The sequence below is a fragment of the Balaenoptera ricei genome, chromosome 19 (assembly GCF_028023285.1).
Source record: "Balaenoptera ricei isolate mBalRic1 chromosome 19, mBalRic1.hap2, whole genome shotgun sequence".
NCBI lineage: Eukaryota > Metazoa > Chordata > Mammalia > Artiodactyla > Balaenopteridae > Balaenoptera > Balaenoptera ricei.
The window spans coordinates 11,597,088-11,614,157 of record NC_082657.1 but is presented as its reverse complement, the minus strand read 5'-3'; the positions used below and the strand labels follow the sequence as shown (position 1 = coordinate 11,614,157).

The following is a 17,070-nucleotide window of genomic DNA, read 5'->3' as shown; positions in this document are numbered from 1 at the left end:
GGGCCTCCTCCTGGGGCAGGAGCACTTCGCTGGGTCACATGGGCCGGGGGCGGGGTCTCTGCCCAGATCCCTCCCTCTCCCTCCCCTCTCATTCCTGCCTTCCTAGTGCCCTCCTCCCCCTTCCCCTTCTGTCTGTATTTCTAGTCCCTGAACACTGCTGAGTCCTCTGCCCTCTTTAGCAGTGATTCTCCACACACACACACACACACACACACACACACACACACACACACCCTTGTTTGGACAAGCACAACCTTGGGGTGTCTGGGTCCAGGGCTCCCCACTGCTCTGGGTCAGGATGCACACTCAGCCTCCCCCAGCCCTCTCATCTCCTTCTGGCTTTTTCCTTCAGAGCAGGAGCCTGGGGTGGAGGGGGGGTGCATCAGGAACCCTTGTCACAGGGTTGTCACCCACGCTGTGCATCGGAATCACCTGTGGAACTTCATGAAGACTGTGACTGCGCAGGTGACACCTCAGAAATGCTGCCTCAGCAGCTGCCCAGGTCACATGCTTGCCCAGCCTGGCTGAGACCCTGCAAAGCCGGTGAGGCCACCGCTCCCCATCCACCCCAGTGTTGGCCTCTGCTGTGTTCTGGTCTGGGGTCTGTCAGCACCACACAGAGACCCAGGGGTCTCTAAACCCAGGCGATAATTTCACTCTGTGACACAGAAACCCAGCTGGGTGCCCTGGGCCTTCCCAGTGTTCTCAATATCTGGGAAGGGTGGATTTACTCCCAGCAGGAAGGTCACAGATGACTCTGGAGGTGAGAAAGGGGTAAGCTGAGTGACGACTGGTGAGGGGACCTGACCTCCACCTATGAGTGTCACCAGCCTGATGTCTGTTTCTAGGGACAGAGACCCAGGACCGGGTGTCAGAAGGAGTTGCAGTTCCCAGGTGTGAAAGGAAAGGTTTTCTGTGTGTCCTGGGAAGAGAGAACGGTGGTGCTGGGAGATTGGGTGGCTGTAGGTGCATGTCTTCTCTCTCTGTGTGTCTTTGTAAGATGCAGATCTTGTGTGTGTGTGTGTGTGTGTGTGTGTGTGTGTGTGTATGGTACCAATCTCTTCCCATTTGCTCCAACTGGAACCCAGGGCATCATCATGGCCACCTCCCAGTCCCATCCAAGCCATCATGAAGTCCTATTCTCCATCCTCCCCTAGAAAGCTCTGGAACCTGGCCCTTCTCCCACCTCCACTGCCCCTTTCTCTAGATGACTGTAACAACTCTTTCTGTGTCTCTGTTTTTGCCCCCTCCATGTCTTTTCCACATAGCAGCCAGAGGATTTTTCTAAAACTTAAATCTAGTCACACACTCCCAACCCTTCAACACCTCCACCCTTGTTCTCAGGATAAAGCCCCAAATCTTGGGCACGGCCTCCCAACCCATGTACCATCTGGGTCTTCTGGGCGCTTAGCCCCTCTCCTCCTCCCCTCCCTTGCTGAGCTCCTTCCGCGCTGTGAATTGCCACTTTTTTGGGCCTCGAGGTTCTGCCCGTGCTGTCCTTTCCACCCTCTGTGCCCCTCTTGCCCAGCAGTCAACACTTGCTCATCTTTGAGTCCAACGTCACCTGCTTGGGAAGCCTCCCTCTTATGTCTCTCAGGATTTTCCCTCTTGTATTCATCACAGTTTGGCAGATGAGAAAACTCAGATAATCAAATATATCTGTTTTGTGGGATCATTTATTAATGTCTGTGTCCCCAGCCCAGATGTGAGTCTGTCCTCACCATAGAGGGCCCAGGCCTGGCACAGGTAAGGGTCTGTTAAATGTCTGCTGAACAAAAATGTGCAACTGGAGCCTTTTGGGTCCAGAATCAAGGTTGGGGCACACAGCAGTTTTGAGCTCACACACTCCCTGCCCTCAAGAGCCCTGGGGGTGGCCATCGCCCTGCCCTCACTGGTCAGGTAAGGAAACCCAGGTGCCCTCACTCCCTCAGAGCCTCAGTATCATCATCTGGGAAATGGGGTGATCATAATGACACTCGTGTCATCTGGTACTGGCAAGATCCAACCGTTGAGTAGGAGTGCTCCAGCCAGCTTGGATGCCCTTGGGGCAGGGCTGGGGTCTGATTCACTCAACAGAGGCCTGCACCAGGGCAGGGCCTCGGGAAATGACCAGGGAATCTAGGAGCTTGGGGGAATGAGCTTTGTGAGTAGGTAGGCTCATGGGTTTGTGAGTAGGACTGGTTCAGCCCTGTGCAGGGGGCCCTACCCAAGAGGATTCTAACTCCTCACAACAACCCTAAGGGCAGCATGATTATTATTATCCCCGTGTGACAGTTCATGCATTCCTTCACTTATTAATTAAATGAATATTTGAGTGCCTATGTGCCTGGCATACCAGGCTCTGCAATTGTGGGGGTAAACAAGGCAGACACAGCCCTGCTTTCAGGGAACTCGCTGTCTAGCTGGGGGTAACAGTAAGGATAATCTCCACCCCTCCTGAAGGCTTGTTGTGTGACAGCACCAAATACATTACTACACTCACCCAAACATCACAAGAGCCCAGTGATAGGCACTCCTATCATTATGCCCATTTTATAGCTCAAAAAGTTGAGGCAGGGAAGGAGGGAGCCTGTTGTCTGGTGTACCACTCCTCATAGCCTGAGGAACCAGGTCTCCAAGGCCCATTGTTGACCATGGTCTGTATTGCCTCTGGGCACGCTGTCCTGTTTGTGAGGCTGTGTCTTGCCGTGTGACAGGGAATGGCCTTGGGCCCCAGTCTGAGCTCTGAGCCTGTCTGAGCTTTCCTGTGTGCGTCTGGAGCCAACTCCAGTTCTATCCTTGGCTAAGGATGATGTCTATGGCAGGGAGGATGATGAGTCTGGGGGTCTCTGGGCCCGGGGGCTATGTCAGTTCTTTCCTGCTCAGGAAATTCCCATAGGTCCTCACTTGGACAGACACATACTCCTAATCCAGCAAGGACTTCATGTGTGCCTCTGCCCGAGGCTTGCAGCATCTCTGTTGGTCTGTCAGTGTTTCTGCAGCCCGCTGAGACCTGTAAATAATGTGACCCCCTAGGGAACCCAGGTGACAGCACTTCCTTCTCCCAAGTGAAGGTTAGGCTGTCCAAAGCCAACCCAGGGCCCCTTAGTCCTAGGAGTAGGAGTCAGGAATTTAGGTCCTAGGGCAGCCAGGCTGAGGCAGGCGGACTGACAACGAATGGATGAGTGGACTGAATGAAGGATGGTGGGACAGGGCTGTCTGAAGCTGTACTGCACCCCTCCTCCAGGCATTCCCCACTATAGGGCACCCCTTCCTCCTTCCTTTCCCTGACTCACCCTTAAACTTCCTTTTTGGACAACAGCTTCTAAACCTCTTCCTCATTACCGTGGCAAGAGTGTCAGAGACCTGGGACTTCTTAACGCATCCCCGTGGTTAAGACTCTGCGCTTCCACTGCAGGGGGAACAGGTTCGATCCCTGGTCAGGGAACTAAGATTCCCTCATGCCCCAGTGTGGCCAAAAAAAAAAAAAGGTGGCTCACACCTGAAAATCGCGCTTGAACCATTTCCCACGTTAGAAACACCGAGGGCAGGAGTTGCCCACGGTCACACAGCGAGTCCGGAGCCGGAAGAGGAATCCTGGTCCGGGACACTCACATTCTGGACTCTCCTCCCAAGATGGTACTGGGATGTCCGATAGTCTCTCTGCTGGGTGTGGTATTTCGCTCTCACATCACCCCCTCTTGGGCCCTTTTCGCGGTCGGGGCCCCGCGGGCCAAGGCGGTCCCGTCCCCCTAGCTTACCCCATCAATCCTATGTGGTCCCCGATTCCGGGGCTAATTCCAGAGGCCAGGGCCGAATCCAGCCGCCAGTCGCGGCCCCTAGGGCCAATCCTTGCTATCGGGCCCCCAACACCACCCAGTCGCGGACTTGCTCCTCTCTGGGTCGCGCCCCAAGAGCAATCCGGGCTTCACTCCATTGTGGGGCCCCGCCCCCCACGGCTAAGGACTGAGGCCTGGCCCCGCCCCCTCACGCGCATTGAAGAGACCACAGACCAACAACAAATGCAGCCCTGAAGGCGGCGAAAGCTTCTTTCTGGCCGAACTAGCGGGGAGTCCCGCGAGGGTCTCTCCAGCGGGGAAGCCTGGGTCTTTTCACGTGTTGGCTGTCAGCGTCGTTTCCCCACTTCACTTCCCGCGTAGGAATTATCTAGAACGCATCCCACCCACCGCTGGAGCAGGAGACAAGGCTGCTGCTGAGCCTCCTTCTAGGGGCGAGGGGCCCGCCAGGTCCTCAGGCAATTGGAAATCGGGGCGGGGCGACAGTGCCTGAGGCAAAGCTCTGTCTGTGAGCCATTGGAGGAGGAAGCCCCGCCCTTTCCTCCGCCTTCTGTCCTCTAGTTCTCCAATTCTCTTTCTCAAGGTTCTTTTCTCTGCCCTCTCCTTTCTGGCGAGAATGGAAGGGAGTGGATGGTGGACCTAAGAGTGATCAACGCATGCGCACTGGCCCCGAGCTGCGCATCGCCTCGCAGGAGAGGCATTAGAGGGCGTGGCTCCAGCCTGGGAAAAGGCGGGAAACGGAGGAGGCTCTAGGCTCGCGCGTGCGCACACACTCAATTGTCTTTCTGAGGGTCCCGGAGAGGCGGCTTTGTCTGTGGCGGCGCTGTGGTGAAGGCGTACCTTGAGACTGGGTTCGGGAGGCCCAGGGAAACCGCTGTTTATCTTTAGCACCAGAAGCACCATCCCGTCCCTCCTCCCCGCCCTCCCAAAGCACACGAGCAGCCGTGGCACTGAGAGACACCGATGACCCTCTTCTCCTCAGTCCTGAGAGAGGCGGCCCAGCCCTTCCGGGGGACACAGGCCTCTGGGCTGAGACCCCCATTACCAGCCTTCGGACTAACCGTCCTCACAGCGCCCTCAGCTTCCGGATTGGGGACGCCTTGTTTCCCCCCCTCTGGCTGTTTCACCGAGTCTCCCCACGTTCCCCGGAGAGAACTTGCGGGCCCCCCTTGTGCAGGGCAGGGCTTCTGAGCGCAGAGAAGGAGCTCAGGGCCCGAGCCTGCTCCCCGGGGGCACCATGGCCGGCTTCGGAGGAGGGGCGGGGATGCTGCCGCCAGCGGAGTCTTGTGCCCACGACCCGCCCGCACCGCTCCCCCAGCTCTCCCTCCCGTCAGCGCCGACCTTGCCCGGGACTTGGGCGGAGCCCCAGCGCCTCTCCCAGGCGCCCCCTTCCTGAGATCACAACCCACGAGGCCATGGGCCCGTCGGGCCTGGGACTCCCTGGGGACGAGTGTCTTCCTGCCCACTGGACAACCCAGAGAGCTCAAGGGTCGCTCCTGCCCGGTTTTCGGCCTGGCCTGCGTGGACACTCGGCGAGGGTAAGGGTCCACGTTCAGCAGGGTGCCGCGGTGGCCCACTTGGTGCCCGCCCCAGAGCGGTGCTCGGAGTTGGGGGCCCAAGGGATGAGTACGGGGCCCTCGCCCAGGGCCTTTTTTAGTTTCTGTTCGAGTTCCCCCAGATCCCCGCGGGGAGGCAGCCTGGAGCAGGGGAAGGAGTCAGAGGCTAGATGGGGATCCTGGCTTGGCCAGCCTCTAACTGCCCAGCCTCCTGCAGGATCCCTCTCTTCTCTAGGGCTCAGCTTCCTCCTCCGTCAAATGGGGCTGTTGATCTGTGTCTGCCGGGACTGTTGCGGGGTCACCTGAGCTCACCTGACATTCTGGCAGGTCTAAGTTCTTCCTGACCAAATGAATGACCATCCCTGGGAGGCCGCCTTCCTCCAAGCTCAACTTACCTGGGTTCCGGTAGTGTCTGGGGTTCTGGCTGCTGGTTTTCTTACTGGGTAATGACGTCCCACCAAATCCTGACATCACTTCATAACCAGGTTTCCCCTTGAAGACCAACTTCGTTCCCTGGGCCACTGTTCCACCCCTCTTGGCTGGCAAATTGGTCTCTAACGTAAACCCTAAATCCAAATCTGCACCAGAATCTACTACCCATTCAAGAAACGTCTTCTGCTCTGCAGTGGGTCTCTGTATGACGGTTGGTTTGGTTTTGATAGAAATCTCCACTGGCCCAACGATCCTTGTTGGGATTTGGCTCCCTGGGCTGGAGCTGCGTGCTGGGCTCGGGGTCTGACTATCGCTGTCTCTCTTGGGATGCAGGTTGAGTCTGGGCTGGTGGTCCTTTTGTGGGTCTGGGTCTAGGCTGGGCCAGAGGTGTTGATCCAGCTTCTTGTGGAGCTAGAGGTGACTCTACCGGGCCCGGTCCTGGCTGGGGTACAGGTTCCTCTCTCAATTCCGGCTCCTGTTGAGTTCTAGAATCTTCTCCCGGCCCAGGTCTGTGCTGTGAGGCAGCTTCCCCCTGTTTCCTGAAGGGCACCCTTTGGATGGGAGGTGACTGCTGTGGTGCAGGCTCCTGTGGGGCAAGAAATTCCTGCTGCAAAGCAGATTTTTGCTGTGCTGGAGGTTCCTGCTGGGATTCAGCTTCAGGAGGCTCCTGCTGCGTGAGGGCCTCTGCTGTGAAGTGGGCTCCTGCTGTGTATCGGGTCCCTGCTGATCCTTAGATGCTGCCTGGGCTGTGGGTGTTTTTCTGGTCCAGGCTCTGGCTGTGTGATAGGTGTCTGGTGTGGCTTTGATTCTCAGACGGGCCTAAATACTGACTTAGAACCTGGCTCCACTGTTGTTTTTTTCTCAAGGGAGGTATTGATCTCCCAGGCTTCATTCCTCTGGGCTCTCACAGGCCTCCTTTGTCACAGATCCCTCAGTGGTTACTCATGATGACACCTCCATTTGGGTTCCACGCCCTCATCCTGGCATCCCTGCTCTTCCTAAGGCAGTTGGCACGTGGGCTGACCACAGCTGCCTCCCCACTCCTGTGCCAAATGCAGGGCTTATGTGCCTCCTGCTGTGGGAGGAGGGATTGGGAGCTGAGGGAGGCTGAGAGCCCAGCACTCTCCTACCAGAGGAGGCCCCACTCACCACTCAGCTAAAATGTTTCTTCTCATAAGGCCAGCACCCCAGCTTAGTCCTCTGTTTCATCTGGATGACAGAAGCCAGATTCTGGAGGAGTGTTCCTTTTCTGTTCTCTCCTTCTGATGTTTGACGAAAGGGTCAGAGAGGGAAGCAGGATCTACCCTGTTGTAATCGTTTCCTCTGTATTCATTCTCTCAAATGGTTTCCTCTTTAATTTCCTTCTATTATCGTTCTGATCATTTTACTCCCATGTTAAAAAAAGAAAGACATCTTCTCATTTTTACAGCTTGAAGCTGTTTTGAGTGGCATGTGAAATCTTCCACACCATCTCTCTAGCCTTCAACTATGCCTCTGCACGTATGTCTTCTGTAGTAGATTGGAAACTTACAGAGTCAGATGACCATTAATGATGGTGATGATGATAATCATAAATACTGAAGGCATTTTATGTGCTAGGAAATGGTGCCAGGTTTGTTTTTTTTTTAACCTATATTATCTTTAGTAAGACAATGTCTGATTCATTAATCTAACTTCTTTCTTTGCCCCACCTAGCTCTTACCTCAGAAAGGTTTGTTGAATGAGTAAAAGAATAAAAAGTTGGAAACCGGAGCGAGATTGAAGGTGGTGTTGGATACAGGTGTGTGTATAATCTGGATTGAGTTTGGAATGAACAGGGTAAAGTGGGTTGTCTGGATTGAATGTGAGTTCCAGACCCCATTTGAAAATTATTTTAACCTACTACATTTAAATATATTTATTGACTTTTGTTTACTACTTGCTTGGTTATATTTAAGATCCAGTGGGACCAGCTAGGCAACCAGAAATTCCCTGTAAGTAAGTTTAAACCTGGGTAAGGGGAGGCCCCAGGAAAAGACTGACAAGGAAAGAAGCCACTAGAGGGGGCAATAATCTTGGGAAACATGCTTTTTGGGATGATTTAGGGAGTGGGAACAGGGATGGGGAGCTTGAGGTGGGAGAATAGCATCTTCTAGGTGCGCTCACTGCCTTGTTGACAGAATGCTTTATCGGGACGGTGGGCTCTCAGAGCTCCTATAAGGGCAGAGCAAAGCTTGCCAGCTGACATCGTCTGAGAAATTGCTGGCAGGCTCTGGAGGGCTTGGTTGGCTTCTTGCGGTGTCTTTGGTGTCCTAGGGTGAAAAGAAAAGGGAGAGACTACTGTTAAAAACATTTTTATAATTTATTTTTTATGAGAGCTTTTAAAATGTTAAAAGTAAGACTCATCCCCTGGAAAAAATTAAAATGAAAAAGTATATCCAGTAAAAAGTTAAAGGATGCCCCGATCCCAGCCACTACTCCTCATTCTGTAGAGCTAACTGTTGTTACTAGTTTGCTACATAGTTTTCCATATGTTTTTGTATATAAACATAATAGTTCACTTTAAAAAACAAAATGAGCTTATCCTATACATATTGTTTTTGCTATGTTCCTTTAACAAATCTTTTATTATGGCACATCTATGGAAGTCCTTAAGACTTAAATGTGCAGTTCAATAAGTAGTTACAAAGAAATATTCATGAAACTACTACCCAGGCCTGGAACTAGAATACTACCAGCAACCCTCCTCCTCATCTGTTCACTCTCCTCCCTCTCCCCCTCACAGTGGTAATCCCCACTTTTGCAGTAAGCATTATTTTTTTTTCTTTATGGCTTTACCACCTACCTATACATTCCCATATAATTTAGTTTAATTTTGCCTTATTTTAAACTTTATGTATATCAAATCATGCTATAACTATTCTCTCTTATTTTTTTCTCTTTTACTCAACATTATGTTGCTTTATTATTGTTCATTCTCACAGATATATAATATTCAAATATACTACTACTGATTTATTCACTGACAAATTTTCAGTTTGGGATAGTTATAAACAACGCTGCTATGAAACCCTTGTTCATTTCTTCCGCTGTACATAAGCAAGCATTCCTTTTGAGAATGGAATTGCTAAGAGTGGAGTTGCTTGGTCACAGAGCTTAAACTTTAGTAGATAACTATACCAGCACTTTCTCAAAGTGATTTACCAATTTACACTCCCTTTAGCAGGAAATGATAGTTTCTCTGTTCTACTCTCTGACAATACATGGCATTATCAGACGTTAAAATTGTTGCCAATCCTCGGGATTGACATATATACACTAATATGTATCAAGTGGATAACTAATAAGAACCTGCTGTATAAAAAAATAAATAAAATAAAATTCAAAAATTCCAAAAAAAATTGTTGCCAATCTTATGATGTGGAGTGATCTGGTTTTTTAAAAATAAATTTATTTATTTATTTTTGGCTGCATTGGTCTTCGTTGCAGTGCGCGGGCTTCTCATTGTGGTGGCTTCTCTTGTTGTGGAGCACGGGCTCTAGGCGCGTGGGCTTCAGTAGTTGTGGCACATGGGCTCAGTAGCCATGGCTCACGGGCTCTAGAGCACAGGCTCAGTAGTTGTGGCACACGGGCTTAGTTGCTCCGCGGCATGTGGGATCTTCCCGGACCAGGGCTCAAACCCATGTCCCCTGCGTTGGCAGGCAGATTCTTAATCACTGCGCCACCAGGGAAGTCCCTCTGTTTGGTTTTAATTCATATTTTCCCAATTACTAGTAAGGTTGAGTGCCACGTCACATGTTTATTAGCTATTTGGATTTCTTGTCTCTGAAGGGCCTACTCAACTCTTTTGCCTATTTGTTGTGTTTCCTGCCTCCCTTTCATAGATCTATAGGAATTCCTTATCAGCCTGAATATTAATCCTTTATCGATATTAATATTTGCAGACATACCCCTACTCTTCTTCTTCTTGTCATTTTCTTCTTTTGATGACCAAAATTTCTTAATTTCAATAAAGTCAAATTTATTAATCTTTTCCTTTATAACTTATAAGTTTTGTTACTTGTTTAAGAAATCCTTTCCTGGGCTTCCCTGGTGGCGCAGTGGTTGAGAATCTGCCTGCTAATGCAGGGGACACGGGTTCGAGCCCTGGTCTGGGAAGATCCCACATGCCGCGGAGCAACTGGGCCCCTGAGCCACAACTACTGAGCCTGCGCGTCTGGAGCCTGTGCTCCGCAACAAGAGAGGCCACAATAGTGAGAGGCCCGCGCACTGCGATGAGGAGTGGTCCCCGCTTGCCACAACTAGAGAAAGCCCTAGCACAGAAAACGAAGACCCAACATAGCAATCAATCAATCAATCAATCTTTAAAAAAAAAAAAAAAAAAAGAAATCCTTTCCTACCCCAAGGTCATGAATATAGTCTCCAATATTCCCTTGTAAGTTTGTCTTTCAAATTTAGACCTTTAATTCACTGAAATTTATTTTTGTGATGGGCTTGAAATAGGGGGTCTCTGCACCTTTTATTCACTTAATATATTGTGGACATCTTTCCAATCAACATATAATGACCTACCTAATTATTTTTGACAAGTGCAGAATTGCCAAATTTGCTCTTGATGAATTTTTTATTGAGGTATAATTGACATCTAACATTATATTAGTTTCAGGTGTACAACACCATGATTTGATATTTGTATACATTGTAAAATGATCACACTATAAGTCTGTTAATGATGAGCATTTAATATGTTCATTTGTCACTACAATACTGCTATAATTAATATTCTTGTACATATATCTTTGAATATCCATGCTAGTATTCTATACTAGAGATTTCTTGAAGTGAGATTACTGGTTAAAACATGCACACATTTAAGTTTTTGATAGGTACTACCAAATTGTATTTTACCTCCGTTAACAGTGATAAGGATCTAGATTCATCCCATTCTTGATAATATCATAACATCAATCAGTTTAACTCTTGCCAATATTCTTTTTATATGACATTTAATTATACCTAGACTAGGGAGGAATCACATTTTGTTTGACACCAACACCCGTGTCATCGTCAAGAGATCAATGACCAGGTCCCCAACAGCCCCATCTGCCTCCACTTTGATAAACAATGGCATTCTATCATTAAGGAATTTGGTTAAGCCTCTCTAGTATTAGGAGAATTGCGTTTTGCTTTTCTTTCTCTTCCTATTCCCCCACAAGTTGACACTGAGTAGAAAGGGCTGAGAAGTGTGCTTATCCTGGTCTTCATTTCATTTCTCTTGTCTCTTCTCAATCCCTGCTTCATCCCTAGTTGATTCCACAGAGTGGCTCTGGTTTAAGGAAGGTCATTCTTTTGGAACTTACTGGTTTTCTTCATCCTGCCCTTGAAATGATCACAGGGACACGGCTTCTTTGGCAGCCCAGGCACTGTCATGAGTTTTCTTTTAGGGGCTCTCAGGAACCAATCTGAAATAAGGGAGTTGCTGCTTAGAAGGGTTAATATGTTTGAGGCAGGGCTTTACTTGCCATCTTCCTTGCCTCTCGATTCGTTTTCATACTGCAGTGGGTGTGGGAAAGGGTCAACACAGAACAGTGGAGATATCCAGTTATATGAGCACTAGGGTCTCTAAGTTTGCCTGACCTGTATGGGCAAGGATTTGGTGGCAAGTTTGGAGGAGGCATCAGGCTATCATTCGGGAGACTGAAAAATGAGGAATAAGACCTAGGTGTCTACTTTTTAGTGGTTGCTTTACCTCAAGCAAGCCGTTTTGCCTCTCTGATTTCAGTCTACCTGTGAGTAAAATAAGGTTGAGAATGGCATCCAGGAAGGTCTTGGAAGGCAGCCCTGGGTTGTTGGGGAAAAAAAGGGTAAGGGAGAGGAGGCAGAGATTCAGCCAGCTCCCCCCTGGACCTTGGAGGAGTCTGGCTCTTACATGAAACTCAGGAAGAAAATAAGTGTTGGTGCTGCATGTGGTGGGCTTGTGGAGAGGGGAGAGGGTGAGGTCAGCTCAGATAACATCTGCTCCGGTGCAGAGGGACTCAAGGGAGCAAGTTGGGATCTGATGGTGCACCCCTGTTGTCGATACTGGATTACTGACCTTTGCACTCACATTCTTGGCCTCCGTCCTGGAGCCACCTCCCAGAAGCCTGGTGTTGGTCCCTATGGCCTCTGGCAATCCCTGTAGGAAGGAAACTGGTCACTTCCAGTCACTGGAAAGGGAAGGGGCCAAGAGAATTGGTCTCCCCCCCCCATCATTGTGCTACCGAGGTCAGCGCAGCTCCATTGATCTTCCTTTTTACTCAGGGATCTAGGGTGCTTCAAGAGAGGAGTATTTTAAATGGATAAGGAACTGAGGTTTAAAATCTGGCCTAGAGAAAAGCTTAGCTGGAGGTAGGTGGAGAAAGAATGGCTTCTGGATGGAAGAGAGGACCATAGGTAGGGGTTAATCAACACCTTACAACCTCCCCCCATTAAGATCCCTCCCTACACACATTACAATCCTCGTGACCTAAGCAATGAGAGCAAGGAGTAGATTATTCCATAAACCAGTCAGGAACTTCACCTGACCTCCATGTTTGGTTGTATTTGAATCCATAATCCCAGTTCAACTATAAGAGGATGGTATTTACCTTTGTTCCTCTGGAACAAATCCATTCCTCTTTTGGCCTCTATTCAAGTCTGTCTTACCATCTGATGCTATCTTATTTGCATTTTGTGATACCTAAAATATTTTTATGACAATCAAGTATGATGTTTTACAGAGATTCTTGAGCTAGAACTGGGTCCAGATGATGCTTCCTCTGTACAGGGGTTGCTCATATTTCCTGCCAGAATTAATTACGGTTTCCCATGGTTCCCCGTCACATTTGAATACAGCTCTACCCTTGCACAGTTATAGTTTGTTTGAAATGTGTTGTGGACTGAATTGTGTCCCCCTAAAATTCATTGAAGCCCTAACCCTTAATAACTCAGAATGACTGTATTTGAGGATAGGGCCTTTAAAGAGATGATTAAGTTAAAATGAGGCCCTGATGGTTGGGCTCTAATCCAATCTGACTGGAGTCCTTATAAGGAGAAGAGATTTGGGCACACAAAGAGACACCAGGCATGGACATGCACAGAGGAGTGACCAGGTGAGGAAACAGTAAGGAGATGGCCATCTGTAAGCCAAGGAGAGAGGCCTCAGAAGAAACCAAAGTTGCTGACACTTTATCTTGAACTTTCTAGCCTTCAGAATTGTGAGAAAATAAGTTGCTGTTGTTTAAGCCTCCCAGTCGGTGGTATTTTGTTATGGCGGTCCTAGCAAACTGAAAATCTTTCTTCCTCACTAGAGTCTGAACCAATGGCTCAGTAGTCATTCAGCTACATGGCTCCTGACACATGGTAGACACGTGGTAAATGTTTGTTTGATAAAAGGATGGACAAGTTGTCCGGAGAGGGCCCTTAGAGCAGCATCCGGTTCAATCCCGCTCTCCTATTTCCCAGACTCTTTCTGCCCTTTCTGCCACACAGATGAAGGGTGTTGCATCATTTCTCCAAGTGCTGGTTTCCAAGTGTTTTCATGTGCTCTTTTGAGTGGTGTTAAAGTAATTTCAACGGGCATAACCCCAGCTGTCTAAACTTTTCTACTATATCACTGTCACCTGACCTCTACTTCTGGTTCCAGAGAAAAGCCACAGAATATTAGAGCCAGAAGGAAACTTGGAGATTATTAGTGGAACCCCTTCATTGAGAAGTTTTTCTTTTTCGTTTTTAATGCAATATAACTATATTAGAGAAAATTTGTACAGTAAAAATGAAGAAATCTTTACCCTTATCAGCTGTTGGAATTTTGGTGTGTTTCTTGCATATAATTTTTTAATGAAGTGATAACCAGTCCATTTACTGAACCCTTATTAGGTTCACATTATCCATAGTTTACTCTTCACAACAGTTGTACGCGCTAAGTGGTATTTTATTCATTTTAAGAAGATAAAACTGAGGCTGAAAAATGTTAAGCATCTTGTCCAGAGTTTCAAAGTAAGTGATGGAGCCAGGATTTAGATCACCATTCCCCTCAATTCAAGTCTGAGTGTCAAGGTCCAGGTGAGTCTAAACGTGTCGCCATGTTTGAGAATTATTGGTAGAGAGCACTGGCTCCACTGGGCAGTGGGTCCCCCTCCAGGGGACATTTGGCAATGTCTGGAGATATTTTGGGCTGTACTAACTGGGCGGGGGAGGGTGGTAGGGGAGAGGCTGCTCTTGGCTTCTAGCAGGTGGAGGCCACGCGGATGTTGTTAAACAGGTTACAAAGCACAGAGCAGCTCCCCCTCCTTACAACAAGGAGTTATCCAGCCCTAATGTCAGTGGGGCTGCTATGAAACGCGGGTGTCGAGTCTCCTAAGGGCAACATTTTGAACTCAGAAACCTGAGGATTGATTCTTTCACTTGGCAAATATTTACTGAGCACCGTGCGGGATAGCATGAGGGACGTGGAAACAATACACCAGATTGTGCCAGAGGGGAGGTTACAGTGTAGAAGGGCAGGGGTGGAGGTGGGAGAGGCACACCAACACTTCAACTTAAGGTAGAACATGAAAAGGGTAGAGAGTCGAGTTAGGCTTAAGCTTGTTCACAGGAGGGAGGGCTCACATATGGTCCTGGGACGAATCAAGGGAGGCTGTGGGAGGAGGTGGCTTGGGGTGGGTTTTGTGAGCAAAGTTGAGCTGGTGGGAAAGCACAAGACCAGCTCGGGAGCAGCCCGAGGTCTAGTTGAGCGGAGCACAGAGCACTTAGTGCGAGGAGGGCTGGACTGGAAAGGCAGCTGTGGCTGGAGCTTGGAATCCAGGCTCAGGACTCTAGCCTTGGTGTCTGTCATAGCGGTGGAAAAGCCTTCCCTTCCAGAATGGTGGTCTAGGCCCCAGGGCTGGGGGGCCCAGCAGCTTCCAGAGAGCTCTCTCTATAAGGGAGGGAACGTTGAAAATTGGGGTGGAGTCGGGAGAACTCCTTATTTTAGGACAGAGTTGATGCTCAGTATAAACAAAGCTATTTCACCTCAAAGTAGCCCTTGGGGAGATGTTCCCCTCGAGTTGGAGACATAGGTCGGGGTGAGGTCTCTTCTGCATAGCTGTTCTGCTAAGGGCGAGGCCACTTCAGCTGTAGTGAAAAGTGGAGCCCATTCGGAGCCCCTAACCCAGGGTCTGCTTCCCAAAGGTGAGTTGTTCAAACAGGGCTTGGTGTGGCTACAGTTTCAAACATGGGTGCTACCTGGTGGTGTGATTTTTCTAGTTTATCACCATACCGTGAAATAGCATTAAAAATAGTTGGGGCACGTCTGGTGCACTGTAAAGAATACAATCGAGGATGACTTATTGTCTGTGGATGTACAGTTGCCTTCAACACCCTCCCACCACTGCCTCCAAGCCTGGCCCTGGGGACATTCATTACTCTCTAGAACAGGGATTGGGGGGAGGTGAGGCAGCAAATCTTTGTTGGGCCATTATTTTTTTCTCCCCCACCAGCTACAGTTGCAGACACTTGCATGCACACGGACCTCTTTAACTTTCACAACACTCTTTGGATTTATGTACAATTCTTTCCTTTTTGTAAATGAAGAAACGGGCACTGAGACAGGCTAACTTGCCCCTAATCCCTGTAACCTAAAGGGGCTACATTTTACTGCCTGTGTGGTCATGTTCTTTTCTGTTTTGCCATGTTTCTCCCCCCTCTTTATCTTTCATAGAAAAAAAAATTTTTTTTACCTGGATTTGAGCTGTTGTGGACTGTGGACACCAGCATTAGTGGCAGCAACAGAAGGAGGGAAGAGATTAGAACTTTCATTTCAAATGTTGGTGCTGCTGTGAGTTGCTTGAAGAGTGTGTGGAAGGTTCCCAGGGAGAGGGTCCCGAGTTCTTGGAGTGGCTCAGGCCGTGCGTGGTATGTGGCTTGGGGGTCTGCGCTTTACTCCCAGGCCAGTGTTCCCATTAGAGGGCGAGAACGGCTAAGTGACGTTGGTCTCATTAGGTTACTGGGCCATGTGATTTATGGGAATATGGAAGGTAAAACTGGCCAAAGAGAAGGAGTGAAGCATATTCTTCGGAACATGAGAGGGTGACTGATAACTTGGCAGCAGTTCTCAGCCCCTCCCCTCCTCCCTCCCGCCTCCCTACCCCCCAGTGTGCTATGATTTCTTCCCCAAGTCTTTTTCCTTGTTTGAATTTCCTTATACATGTGAGTGACATTTTCTAGCTTAGTATCTGTCAGGAAAGAGAGTGCTAAGGGCTGGCAAAGAGAGAATCACACGGCGTGTTTCCCCTCTGTCCTCCCCACTCCCGTCCTTGGATCAGCAATAGCAGTGTTGTTGTTTGGGAAGTTGCTGTGTCCCCACTGTTTACAATTTCCTCCAATTCTGTAGCCACATAAGGAGGGAAACAGAGAGGATCGAGGAGGAGAGGCTCTTCTCTCTTGCCCCGAACCCTGGCCTGGGGCACTGGGTCAAAGCAGGCCTCCTTGTTGTTGGTCAGGCAGGTGGCTGTGGCCTCGTGGCTCCCGCCTAAAGGAGAGGGAACTGGGTTGGTGGAAGACCCTCAAGGCTTCAGGTCCAAGAGGGTTTGAGAAACAGGAGCCACAGCGGGGAAGGTGTTTGCCCAGGCTGCTGGGGCTCTTGTTTCAGACCTTGTTTGGAAACAGCCCAAAGCGAAAGGAGGTGATACTACTTGGAGCAAACATCGAGAGTACACAACATCAGCACTTACTGAGCGTGACTCATTCCAGAGGCTTCAGGAAATGGGTTCAAAGATGGGGGGAGGCTGGACTTAAGTGCTGGGTGATATTTGTGGGGCTGAGGGGAAGGTTAACAAGGAAATCCTCCCTGGCTCCTCCAGGCAGGAGTGAGTAAAGGTGGTGTGACTTTTGTTCCAGCCAAGAGGAGGGAAGAGGCCAGGCGTGGATTCTGCTCATTCTTACCCTCTCAATTTCAGATTATTTCTGCCTATGGACATGTCGGAGAGTTGATTGTAGACTTTGCTACTACAAAGTTTATAAAGCGTCTGCAGGCGGCAGGCACCGTGCTAGGCAGTGGAGATTGTCCTCGAGTTGGAGGCTCGGTCTGCGCTTGGTCTGATGTAAACCACTGATGTGGCTCCTCCCTGGAAAAGAGTCAGACTCTTCTCTTGTTAATATTGACAACTAATTAGAGCTCATCCTGAGAACTTTAGTTGTGTCAGCACAGTCTTTGTGACTTACAAAGTTCCCCCTCCAGGAAGGAGGTAAGGGGAAAGTGGGAGAAATAACCATTTTCCCACTGTTATTTGGTTTCCCCACTCTACAGTATATGTAGTAGACATTCACAA

At 49.3% G+C, this 17,070-nt stretch overlaps 1 protein-coding gene across 1 annotated transcript; it reads right to left on the bottom strand.

Annotated features, from left to right (window-relative positions):
- Window positions 1-7,683: 7,683 nt before the first annotated feature.
- On the bottom strand, window positions 7,684-15,706 carry CXCL17 (C-X-C motif chemokine ligand 17). The gene is made up of 4 exons (XM_059905860.1): window positions 15,481-15,706; window positions 11,838-11,918; window positions 11,104-11,205; window positions 7,684-8,055 (listed from the first exon to the last, which is right to left on the bottom strand). The coding sequence occupies exons 1-4, from the start codon at window positions 15,557-15,559 to the stop codon at window positions 7,958-7,960; spliced, it is 360 nt and encodes a 119-aa protein (XP_059761843.1). The 5' UTR covers window positions 15,560-15,706; the 3' UTR covers window positions 7,684-7,957.
- Between the last annotated feature and the right edge of the window lie 1,364 nt (window positions 15,707-17,070).

Coding starts and splice junctions, on each gene's coding strand:
- CXCL17 (XM_059905860.1), bottom strand. CDS start 15,559: ATGAAAGTTCTAATCTCTTCCCTCCTTCTGTTGCTGCCACTAATGCTG. Junction 11,919..15,480: donor CCACAACAGCTCAAATCCAG/GTAAAAAAAATT, acceptor TCCTTCCTACAG/GGATTGCCAGAGGCCATAGG. Junction 8,056..11,103: donor GGGCAGGATGAAGAAAACCA/GTAAGTTCCAAA, acceptor TTTTCACCCTAG/GACACCAAAGACACCGCAAG.